General features: G+C 34.0%; 3 protein-coding genes across 3 annotated transcripts in view; 1 reads left to right on the top strand and 2 right to left on the bottom strand.

Annotated features, from left to right (window-relative positions):
- Window positions 1–5330, bottom strand: part of insc (spindle orientation adaptor protein inscuteable) — a 30648-nt gene extending 25318 nt beyond the window's left edge. Inside the window, exon 1 of the mRNA XM_090116597.1 lies at window positions 5093–5330. The gene's annotated coding sequence lies outside the window, so the exon portion shown is untranslated. The remainder of the gene's footprint in view (window positions 1–5092) is intronic.
- On the bottom strand, window positions 675–1935 carry LOC149897102 (uncharacterized). The gene is made up of 3 exons (XM_090117028.1): window positions 1880–1935; window positions 1036–1658; window positions 675–748 (listed from the first exon to the last, which is right to left on the bottom strand). The coding sequence occupies exons 2-3, from the start codon at window positions 1655–1657 to the stop codon at window positions 675–677; spliced, it is 696 nt and encodes a 231-aa protein (XP_089973154.1). The 5' UTR covers window position 1658; window positions 1880–1935.
- A 276-nt stretch (window positions 5331–5606) lies between the features above and the next one.
- RpS16 (ribosomal protein S16) lies at window positions 5607–9760 on the top strand. The gene is made up of 5 exons (XM_090116681.1): window positions 5607–5674; window positions 5768–5812; window positions 6344–6475; window positions 7268–7382; window positions 9527–9760. The coding sequence occupies exons 1-5, from the start codon at window positions 5657–5659 to the stop codon at window positions 9670–9672; spliced, it is 456 nt and encodes a 151-aa protein (XP_089972807.1). The 5' UTR covers window positions 5607–5656; the 3' UTR covers window positions 9673–9760.
- The last annotated feature ends 2766 nt before the right edge of the window (window positions 9761–12526 follow it).

Below are 12526 nucleotides of genomic sequence, written 5' to 3'. Positions count from 1 at the left end.
CGAAGAAAATACTAAAATTAACGCGTATTAAGCCCAGTCTAACAAGAGCCGCCCCGTGGCCCCCGTATCCGCGTTAGTCTGGCTTCGACCGTCAGACGGGGAGGCTGTGTCGCTTGCGCTTACGCACGGATCTGCTACGTAAACAGAGTTTGGTGTCAGTTCACAATGGGAAACAAAGCTAATAAAGTAAGAAAAAGAAGTGGTTGGCGAGATGATATATAGCCTACTAGATTTCCGCCCGCGGCTTCGCCCGCGTTTTCAAAGGAAAACCCGCATAGTTCCCGTTCCCGTGGGATTTCCGGGATAAAACCTATCCTATGTGTTAACTCTTTCAGTCACACTTTTAAATAGAGAATATTTTACAAACTTTCATGTTAGTTTAAGGATCATTTACAACTAAAATTTCACAGAAAGTAAGAAAAAAAAATCTAGTTATGAAGGCTTTCAAGGAATGAGGTGGTTAGCGACACTAACCACCATGACTATTGATACAAACAAAACTATGATGAATTATATTTATTAATTATTAATATTATCAGTTATTATAAAGATTTTCATAAAATCCATGTAAAAATCACTTTTTATGAAAATCGGAAAAACATGTTTTTCCTTTACGTAAGCAAAGTGGCACTTTATATGTACTGCACTGCGATGTAGTACGCACTGGAGATATTTTAGTGCTGCATTTGCAGCATCTTCTCGAAGTACTTCTCTCTGGTTGATGGCGACTGCATTCTAGGCGAATTTCCTGAGGGACTGTAGGCTTATGACGTTTTATAAATGCAGGTCCTGGAGATGAGGCCGTGGAACTACGGTTACTGTTTACTGATTCAGACCTTTGTTTGACATATGCTGGCGCCAGTAGACCCTGGTATACGCTTCGCCTGAATTCTTTCAGAGTCAATTTGTCAAGGTCCGGGCGTGCGGACTGAAGTTCTTTATAAATCAAAAAGGCGTTGACGACGCAACAATCAAGGAAATGAAAAAAAATCCTGTGCCACCACTTATGGGATTTTCTGTCAATAGCATAACTGCCTTTGAGTTGATCGAATTTGTCGACAAAATTCATATTTGCGTTATAGTCTTTTACGGCTTCTGGACAGGACACTTCAACACTGGTACCATCGCGCTCCCTGCGGTTAACTTTACCGACATTCTTAGGGTCATGATAGTTTGACAAAATAAATACTGATCTCTTGTCTTTCCATTTCAACAAACATACGTTTGTGTCACTTATCCGGTAATCGTGTTCGCCTCTTTGCAAACGATTATCTTCTTTCAGCGTTAACCAAATAGGTGTAACACTCTCCATGCATAGAATTTGATCGGTGAGTCCCACACTTTCAGAAAACTCACCTGGTATGTCCATCTTAAAACTCTTCTTCCATTTTGGAGCTTTGTTTGAATTTACAGTGTTGGACTCTGTAGAATCTAGATTCCGGCATACTAAGCTAGACAAAGGGAGGTCATCATCGGGATCCAAATTATCATCATCGGAAACTTGAACTTCTCCAACCAAATCGCCTAATACCAACGGATTTGGCTGATCTTCTGTACCTGCCTCGTCGTCCTCATCGCTACAAATACTCTTGCTACCTGAAGGAAGGTCTTCCAACAAGTATTCTGCTATTTCTTTATCTTGCAGCCGGCGCGACATACTGTAATAAATACGAAAAAGACTCTTAAAGTTACATACAAACGTTTCATGTAACTTATGAACATAAACACGCAACAGTCACGGTGGTTAGTTTACTAACCACCATACTTTCGTTTTGAATACACATCGAAAACACAAAAGTATTAGTAATTTTATGTGAACACGTATAAAATACATATATGACAATACGCTGAGTAAAAAACATTAAAGAAAAATACTTACTTACCCGTTTTACAGATTTTTTTATCACACACGCAAATAAAAGCACGTTAGCCCAGTATTCAATTCAACGAAAATGAACTATCATTGATTCAAATATGTGGGCAGTTAGCCGTAACTTGTCAACGTCAAAGTCACCTTGCATAGTAATTCAACCGTTTGTCGCTAGATAGCGTGAGTGTTAAGTAAAAAATTTGCAAAGAGGTGGTTAGTGACACTAACCACCAAGACTGAAAGAGTTAATCCAAGTTACCCTCTATATGTGTGCTAAATTTCATTGTAATCGGTTCAGTAGTTTTTACGTGAAAGAGTAACAAACATCCATACATCCATACATCCATACATTTATACATCCATAAATCCTTACAAACTTTCGCCTTTATAATAGTATTAAGATAAGATTGTACTTAAATTGTCAGTGCCGGGATTCGAACCCGCACGGCGCAAGGCGGGCGCTTACTCGACTGAGCTACCACCGCTCAATCGAATTCCATCTTACAAATAATTATAATAATGTATCTGTCGTACCTACTTTGAAGATTAAATAATTTGAATACAAAGGGTCCACTTCTGTGGTGTTTACCCTATTTAGCCGTTCTGTTATTGTACATTAGTTTATTCAACCGATTTCAATAATTATAATTATAATAGGTAAATATAGTAAAACACACCGACTGTAAATTATTAATAAGGAAATAAAATATGTAAAAAAATGCGTTACTATTTTTGTGAAGGTTTCCAATAAAAGTATTTCAAATATTTAGTTTCTGTTGTTTTATTTTGTATGTAAGTATTGGTAAAACCTTTATGGCCGTTTTCAATATCCTACTTATTCACCCAGTGATTTGGTTATCAACAGACCATTTTTTACAGATTCTTCATACGAGAACTGTCAAAATTTTACGTCGGTAAACAAATACATAGGTAGATAGGAAATTGAAACAAGCCTTTATTCAATTGGCGAACATCGATTTTTTTCTTAGGTTTAATGTCAACTGTTTTTTAAAACGGAACCACTGTGCGCCGGCCGCCACAGCCGCCTCACGCACACATACACGGAGCGTAATCTATAATATAAAAATGAATCGCAAAATGTGTTGGTAAGCGCATAACTCGAGAACGGGTGGACCGATTTCGATAATTCTTTTTTTATTATATTCCTTGAAGTACCAGGATGGTTCTTATGTAGAGAAAACATAAATATGTACCACGGGCGAAGCCGGGGCGGACCGCTAGTTTATTCATAAAATCGATGAGCGCAAAAAGCTCGATACTCCCTTAAGTAATGCAGCCTCGCCCAATCTTTAAGCTCTGGCAATGACCTCTAAACTATGATGTAAAAGCTCTTATGAAAGTTAACGATACATATAACTTGTTGGATAACTTTAAAGTACTTATTTTGTAAAGTGTTAAGTAAGGTTCAGTGTTTTTAGAAAAAACCTACGATGTTGGAACTTCATACAATTACAAAATAGGAGCAATATACTAACTAGTACACATTCTTGTAAATCTATACTTCTATACTAATATTATAATTTATAAAGCTGAAGAGCTTGTTTGTTTTTTTTGTTTGTTTGAACGCGCTTATCTCGGGAACTACTGGTCCGATTTGAAAAATTCTTTCGGTGTTAGATAGCCCATTTATCGAGGATGGTTATAGGCTTTACATCCTCACTCTACAACCAACAGGAGTGGAGCCACGGGGGTGAAACCGCGCGGAGCAGCTAGTAATTGATATGAAATAAGAAAACCTATAATCACCGATTCTTGATAAGTGTACAAAGTTTAAATTAAATCTGTCCGTTTAAAGTGCGAGCCAAAATCCAGTCAAAAGGAGTCTGTTATATACAAACATACTAAAGAAAAAAGGTGTTTAAAACACATCGTTCAACGGTTCAACTGCTAGCAATAAACTAAAGGAGAAAATAGTACAAATTGTGCCATTTGTTATCCTCATTCTATCCAAAATGGAAACTTAGCTCCAAGCCTTACAGGAAACCATACATACGCTGTCGATCACCGTTGTATGGCCGATATGTTGCTTGCATTAAAAAGTGTACTAACTACTATCGGAGTAGGCTATGAATTGATTTGGCCCACTTATTGTTGATAATACGAGCATTCATCGATAGATTGACTAAGAAATTGATAACTATAATAAATACTTGGAAACTACTTTATCGTCGTTTAGGTATGAGTTATCGATTTTCAATTTCATTTAATAGCCAAATTGTAATGTTTATTGAAAACAAAATATGTAGTTTTTAATTAACTTTCTCGATTATTAATTTTAAGATATTATAAAATATATAATGGTGAGAATTATAATAACCATAATTTAATAATAGTCAATGAATTAATTAGGTATAGGTACATATATGTATTTAAATAGTAAGATATTTTTTTAATAATCAAATAAAAAAATTAATCGTTTCACACTTCGATATCAATCGAAAACAGGGAAAGTTTAAGTTTAGATTAAGTGAATAATCAAAATAAATATTATAACTAAGTACTTAAATAGTTACCACGAACTAATGGTCCCAAAAATCAAAAATCTGCTTTTATATATTTTATAAAGTTACAAGTTTGGTTAGTAGGTACCTAATAAGTTAAATATGAATCCTATTCAATCTAACAGTGATTTAAAATGTAGCATTTTTTAATACAAGTTGCTTAAAAATAAAGATACCCTCATAAAATTTGCGGAACGTTTAAAACTACGCGCATTTAAAAATTGAAGAAAACCCATACGTAAAATTAAAACCACAAACTTCCAGTAAATACATTAATTTCCTTCTTTGAGGTTTAATTATTGATCCAGTTGTAAGTCACTTAACTAAGTAATTCTTGTGAATATGTCGAATTAACTGGGTTGCGTTTGTTGACTGGTCACATTCCTACATGAATCATGTTTTTTTGTCTTTTATTTAGTAATTATCTAAAGGTTACTTACTAGTTATTAATAAAAAAACTAAATGATGATGAGGATGATTTTACAAAGCCATAATTATTAGCTTAATGTAAATGTAACTGTAAAATGTAAAAATGTAATAAAATGTAAACAAAGTAATTGCAATTTTAATACAATGAACATTGATGTATGTTCAATATATTAATAGCAGTACAGGCATATGAAAAATACAAATTTAAAATAGTTTTTCAATAAATGTTAAGTGCACACAAATTAAAATTACATTCGAATTTTGAACTTACCTTCAATTTTCTTCTTTAAAATCCAGTAAAGTATTTAAAAGATCGTTCATTACGACAGAAAGACACACAATTTTTCTCTTTGTAACTTTATTCACACTGTTTTTGTTTCGTTTTTAATACACTCGTGCGAGAATATTGGCGCTATCGGACGCACTTAAACGAAGCGTGAACTACCAACACGCATACCACACGACTCGACAACTACGATTACGCGCTCGGAATACAAAACAAAACGTGCCGGCTTCCCATGAATCATACATTGTGATTCTAAGAATAAGGAGAGCCATCTAATGTAGAATTGAAACAAGTTACACATGCGTGGATATTCTATTGAACACTAGATGTCGCTAGTGGTAAAATGATATACGTAATTAAAATAAGATCTTTAAATCGTAGCATTATATTTATAAAACATTTAAAATTACATGTATTTAATTATCATTCGTAAAAAATTAAATATTACTATATTATAAAACTTTTCATACATTTTTTAGTCTGTCATTTTATATGTGGTGAGTTCAATTTTTGTTATGATCTGTCTAAATTCACTCTTTCTCTGTCAAAATGGCTGCCGCGCAAGAGGTGCGTGTTGATAAAAATTACAATTATTTGAGAATTTATCGGTAAAATTATGTATTTTTTTGCAGTTTTGTAATTACTCTTTCGCGATTTCAGGTGAGGCGTGAACCAATTCAAGCCGTTCAAGTGTTCGGCCGCAAGGTGAGTGTTTCAATAGCGTCCACGTGTTTTTTCATATTTCTTGTAACGTTTCTCTACCAACTATTCTCTGTAATTAAATATACAGTTTTGTAACATTTACACGTTCTAAATAAGAACGAGAATTAAGTTTTTAATGTACATGCCACTCCTGCTGTGCCGATTTCTGTGTATAACCAATTTCAATTCAATTCAACACACTTTTATATAAGCAAAGCAATACTAGTTATATTGCTATGATGGTGATACTTCTACATGGTACTTATTTTGTTGCTAAAAATACTTTATCTAAAACCGCGTAGGTAAACAATAAATTCTATCTGCACAACATAACCTATAATACCACTAACATGAAAGTTCAGCAACGGATGTTTGTTTTCCTTTCAAAAAAGCAAGTCGGAAATCATATTAACTAAAATAACCTCTTCGTTTAAAATCATTACATTACAATTATTGTGATACGAAGGTATTTACTTTTTTTTTATTTAAGCATATTTTTGTTCATATTTAATTAATAAATTTGTATTTTTTTAGAAAACCGCCACAGCAGTAGCTTACTGCAAACGTGGTCAGGGAGTCCTCAGAGTGAATGGACGCCCCCTGGACCTGGTAGAGCCCCGTCTTCTCCAGTACAAACTTCAGGAACCCATCCTGTTATTGGGCAGGGTATGCAGTGAATATCTCCATTATTTTTTTGTTTCAGATGAAAGTCGCAATGATAGATTAATGATTATTACATCCCGGAGATGTAAGATCAACAAATAACATTTAAAATGTTATAGCTTGTTTAAATCTACAGAAGATGAATGCTTCTGCCCATAAAAAAAAACTGATTGGTTTTTAGCAGATGCAAAATGCAACTTGTAAATACCACACTAAAGGCTTTCCAAATTTGTTTAAAGATTTTATTTGTACCTCTATAAAGGTTATTTAATAGATGATTGGTATAATTTGCTGATACAGTAAATATGAATGTGAAAATAAAATTTATTTTGAACTAGGTGTGCCCCACAGTTTTAGCCACATTGCTCTGTTCCTATTGGTCTAAGCGTGATAGGCTATATGTTGACTCAACCAGTTAGATTAATGCAAAACTTGAAATAAATCGATTGAGAGCTTTTTGAGTATAGCAGACAATTAACATTCTATAAACTGTATTTTTACCTTTAGTTTTGATTGCAGATCACGCCCCAAGCATTCTTTTAAAAAAATATTTAATGTACAGTTTTGACTTTCCTGCAATTTTATTATAATACATAATATAATGTATAGATGATATTATATTATTTAAATAGTGAGTTGTTTCAATGTTCTAAATTTCATAAATGCATTAAATGATGAACAATCTTATTCCGAACCTGATCTTTGGATGTGAAGTGACACTAAGTTCTGATTCATCACAGAACAATAAAATATTACTGATTATATGAAATGATGATAATAAGATGAATATTTCAGGATAAGTTCTCTGGAGTGGACATCAGAGTGACCGTGAAGGGTGGTGGTCATGTAGCACAAGTCTATGCTATCAGACAAGCCATCTCCAAGGCACTTATTGCCTTCTACCAGAAATGTAAGTTCAAATTTGTTTATTCAATCAAACTTAACCTAACCTTAGAGCTAAATACATTAGGTGGTAACTGTATAATGATAGGTATTTATATCAATCAACGGTTCGAGACTGGCATCTTTGCTAGGTTACCGAGTAGGTAACCTGTATTAAAGATATCAGTTCCTTCCCCATATAATTTATATAATATAAAAAAACATCTCAAGGTGGTCATCACAACTTAGTCAACGAAATTGGTTTTTAAGTTCGGATATAAAGAATATAAAAGTAAATTAACTAATTGATAATATCTTAACTTATGAACATGAAAGGAGTTGAGTGATTATGTGTGGGCATAAGTTAGTGTGTGTGCGTGTGTGTATTGAGTATGTTTGTGTCTGCGTATGTGTAAGTGAATGTGTGTGTGTGTGTGTGTGGATGTAGATGTGTATGCATATAAAAGAATGTATAATATGAATGTAAAACTTTCATTAAGTCATTGTACAAATTAAATTTTCGGTCTCCTGATAACTAAGGTTTAGCAGCCAATTAGTAACTTGCGTTTTGCAAGTACCGTAGGGGAGTTTATAAATAGGTAATATTTTATTAATTTTATTGTATAATGAAGGGGCCAGAAAACAATTAAATCTTTTGGAGTGTACGAAATTACATTTATCAACTTCGCAAAGTTTTATTTTTCATTTTTAAATTGTATGTTTGTTAAAAGTGTGAATCGAACCTAATTTAGTTGTTGATGGAATATTAGTTTGAATATGGTCCTGGATCGGTTATTCTTTTCTACAATTAATTAAGGCTTTATTTATTTCATTGCAAATTGAGTAAATGGTTGAGTAAAACTTAGGTTCAGAATGCACTTGAGATAAACTCAAGTAGTGTAATATTCTGATAAATACAGTATAAGCTCAGTTTACAAAAGCTTTTCAGTGTAATTTATATTAACGCGAAAGCTTGATGGACTTTTTGAAGCATCACAAGGAGTAAACATTTTGTTGTAATTTGTATAAAATTTTGGTTTTATCCTTTTTCAATGGAAGAAAGCATCATGTTCGCTGTTTTCGTGCATTTGAATGTAAAATATAACAATGTGACTAAAAATGGAGAAGTGAATGCCCTAGAGTCTAGTTTATTAACATACTAGATCACCGCCCGCGGCTTCGCTCGCGTTTTCAAAGGAAAACCTGCACAGTTCCCGTTCCCGTGGGTTACCCTCTATATGTGTGCTAAATTTCATTGTAATGGGTTCAGTAGTATTTGCGTGAAAGAGTAACAAACTCACACATCCTCACAAACTTTCGCATTTATAATATTAGTAGGACTAAAATTTAAAGTGACAAATGTATTATAATCTGTTATATAAGTAAATGCTTAAATGTAAGAAACGAATACCTACAAAACTAACAAAAATCCCTTTCCTTCCAAAGCTGCCTTGTCACCATATAAGGTAGTCATTTCAGGGAAGGGAGATCAACAGTGACATTACCAAGCAGCATGTGTCTTCCATACCTTGCTCGTTTGAAATGATCACAACATTTATTTAAACTATTTATATTTAGACTTTATAAAATGGAATTTTCAACCAAACATATGTAGGACTGTTTACATCTATAAATAAAATTCCGGATTTTCATAATATCTTGTAGTTGTTTTTCATAAATGTACACAATTTTTTGATTTTAATTTGATTAATTTAAAACTGAAAGTTCATCCATTTACATTTTCCTAATTAAGATTGTGGTGGTATAAAAGAGAAATTGAGTTTTCTTATACCATTCATGTTTTGATTAGAAAATTAATACAATAATTATGTTATTTCCGTTCAAAACTGTAATGAATATGTCCATATCTATGAAAAAGAATAAGAAATAAACGTTATTGATGTGAAACATCTATAGGCTCACTTGTAAACCGAATTGTTGACGTGGCGACGCTTGCCATGGCGACGGGTCGCCACGCTATACACATCTATAGGCTCACTTGTAAACCGAACGATGTTTCACATCTGCCAGGCGTCCCATGACGGCTCACATTTTTTTTATTTATTTATTTAGGTGTCTTTATCACTGATCTAATTCGATAATGCATAATAAATTGGAAGGATGAACATGAAACTTAAATCACTGTGATTTTGAATTTTTTTTTCTTTACAGATGTAGACGAAGCCTCCAAGAAGGAAATCAAAGATACCCTCGTCCAGTACGATAGGAGTTTGCTAGTAGCCGACCCCCGTCGCTGCGAGCCCAAGAAGTTTGGCGGTCCGGGAGCCCGCGCAAGATACCAGAAATCTTACCGTTAATTGTCTGTGGTTGGCGCGCTGTGGTATTGCTCTGGTGTCTATGGTCAGGGCAATATCATTGCGTGGTTAAATAAAAAATAAGAAAATATGACTTTGTTTTATTTGCTATTATATAATAACTCAATAATTACACGAATTTTATTCTGTACATTGAATACAAAATACATACCTACATACAAGTAACGTAAGCCATAAAAATCATAGAGAAATATTTTGTCTGTATGGTTGGCTTTCACGGAAAACTACTGGATGGATTTTGATAAAACTTGTTATAAATACAGCCCTTCTCGCGACATAAATAATTAGGTTATTATTTTGCAATACCTATTTAATTTTATTTTGAATAAGGGTAAACGAATTTAATCGCGGGCACAAGTATTATTAGTGTATAGGTAATTCTATTGTAGAATATCAAATTGATTCATACTGGCAGCAGTTAGACGACGCACGCGGTCGCCGCGCTGCGACCGCGCGATGAACGCCGTACTAACTTCAGTTATAGCAAATTTATGTTTTATTAACTATGACGTAAAGTTCAAATTAATTTTGAGTAACTTACTGCGCGGCGGCCGCTCAAAATTAATTTGAACTTTACGTTCAACTGGAAATGATCCGGGTTCGCAGTAGACTACAAGCCCGCATAGGAAAAAAATATGGGTCAATTGAACCACCAGGGGACATATCTAGAACGATAGAAGAGAATAAAATTCATCACTATGCCGTCAAAATAATAAAATTCATCACTATGCCGTCACTTGTAAGCTGTCCAACTGAGTGCAGATGAGAATTCAAAAGTACAGGTAGACTCGGTAAATTTTGGTCATATATTTTTGTACGGCATTATTAAACATCGATAGATCCATTAAAAATAATAAGAAACCGCTCAGTGCCGTACAAAAATGGTGGTCCACAAAGTTGGAATTTTTATTTAATTTCCGAGAGTTACCGGGGGTAAATTTGGTAATTTGACCGTGTACGGCATCTGTGTCATACTATTTCTATACTGCTTAATCCATTATTCTGCAACGCCATACAAAAATCATGGGGACAAGGGGAAAAAATCGAGTTGCAATCCCCTCTCTTTCACCATTTGACACAACACGAAATAAATTTATTTTTTAAGTATTTTATGCATAGATAATATTTTTTCATGTGCCGTACATTTTCGTTGGTTCAAAGGGGAAAAATCTGAAAAAGAAAAAATCCATATAACGAAATGTTTGCTTTATATTTTGATAATAAAATATAAATATACATTAATATTAAGAAGCTCGAGGTGGTTAATTATCACCTTGGAAAGTCGGAGTTAGGTGGAAGGGACTCCGTTAAATTGATGAACTAATAAAGAAGCTATGAACGAAAAGATGTGAATTATATGCAATCAGCCCATAAATACAGGTAAATTCACAAGCAAATGCTAGTAATATATACATATTCAAAATGTACAAGTAAAGCGCTTTCAAATGATACCAAACACGGCTTAACTTAATTTTTTCCCTCTGTATGTTTTGTCCGCTAGAGGGCGCCACATTAGATTTTGTGAAACCCCATATAGCCTTTAGCTAGCTGGTCGCTGGTTATCCAGTGAACAATTCAGGCGCTTCAAATGATATGTCATATTTTGTCGAATTCTGATAAGTAGTTAGGAAGTTACGAGGGAATAGATGAACATACATACATGACCTGTCAAAATCATAACCCTCCTTTTGCTTTGCCGTAGTTGGGTAAAAATATGTTTATGCCGTACTGTATCAAATGGCCATAAATCACCCTTAAAATTGTAGCTTTCGTCGCTTTCATCAGCCTAAAAGATGTGGTCTGCACAAAAATGTACGGCATCGTTTTTTCCTAATTTATACTATTTAAAACAACGAAGTGTAGAAAATTATTATATTTCATTAATAAACGATGTTTAGACTTTTACAAAATTTCTGTTTTTGCATTATAGTATAGAGATACAAGTATGATTTAAGTGAATATTTTCGAAGATATTAGATTTAAAAATTGCGGGACGTAGCGTTTGGGGCGGTACCGGCCGGCCGCCCGGCTATATATTTTATACCCGTGCGAAGCCGGAGCGGGCCGCTATGTTTTATATACAACGTTCACAGTTTTTCTGTAGTGTATAGTATCAGCATTGCACCCGTGCCAAGCCGGGGCGGGTCGCTAGTAGATCTATATTAAATGAACAATGTATTCAAGGCATCAAAAATGAGCCATTATTTGTCGTAAAAAGTAAATGACAAAAAAAGTTATTGTGGGTTATCCATAAGAGATATACATATATCATCGCGGATTTTTCTGTAGACCTTTTCAATGTGTATAATACTTAGTACATATGTCGTGGCCATATCGTAAATTTGCTCATTTCATGATATGATTGGCCATTTCACGAAATGGTCGCATTTCGTGAAATGGCCAATTTAGTTTGGCCACATCATGATGTGGCTTGAGCAGATCAATGATAAGAAATCGTTTCACGATATGGCCAACTAAACGCGCGGTTTTTTCATGAAATGATCAAAATTATTTGATCATATTATCGTAAAATAGTTAGCTCTGTGTTTATGTGATAAGATGGCGGCCGCTGGCGAAAATTTAATTATTCGCAGTTAAAAACTTCATATGAAGAAAGTCATAGCAAAGAATTTATGACGGTTCGAGTACTATGGAAAATGTGGATATCTTATATTATGTATTGAAGAAAAAATGCGTCTTAAATAAAATAATTTAAGACGCATTTTTTCTTTTAGGATATTATATTTATATATCCTACTATAGTATTATAATTGTTTGTTTTTTAAAAAGCGATCCACTTCTGGCACTCGCCGGCCGCTGCCGCGGCACGCTCGCT

Source organism: Colias eurytheme, chromosome 26 (genome assembly GCF_061535395.1).
Source record: "Colias eurytheme isolate Ceu_HAF_F1 chromosome 26, ilColEury1 Martin Lab GWU primary, whole genome shotgun sequence".
NCBI lineage: Eukaryota > Metazoa > Arthropoda > Insecta > Lepidoptera > Pieridae > Colias > Colias eurytheme.
This window is presented reverse-complemented; position numbering and strand designations above follow the sequence as displayed.

Excerpts from the sequence above, each read along its gene's own strand:
- RpS16 (XM_090116681.1), top strand. Across the intron at positions 6,476-7,267 it reads CCATCCTGTTATTGGGCAGG|GATAAGTTCTCTGGAGTGGA; the intron begins GTATGCAGTGAA and ends TGAATATTTCAG. Across the intron at positions 7,383-9,526 it reads TATTGCCTTCTACCAGAAAT|ATGTAGACGAAGCCTCCAAG; the intron begins GTAAGTTCAAAT and ends TTTTCTTTACAG.
- LOC149897102 (XM_090117028.1), bottom strand. The coding sequence starts at position 1,657 with ATGTCGCGCCGGCTGCAAGATAAAGAAATAGCAGAATACTTGTTGGAA. Across the intron at positions 749-1,035 it reads CAAATTCGATCAACTCAAAG|GAAATTCGCCTAGAATGCAG; the intron begins GCAGTTATGCTA and ends ACAGTCCCTCAG.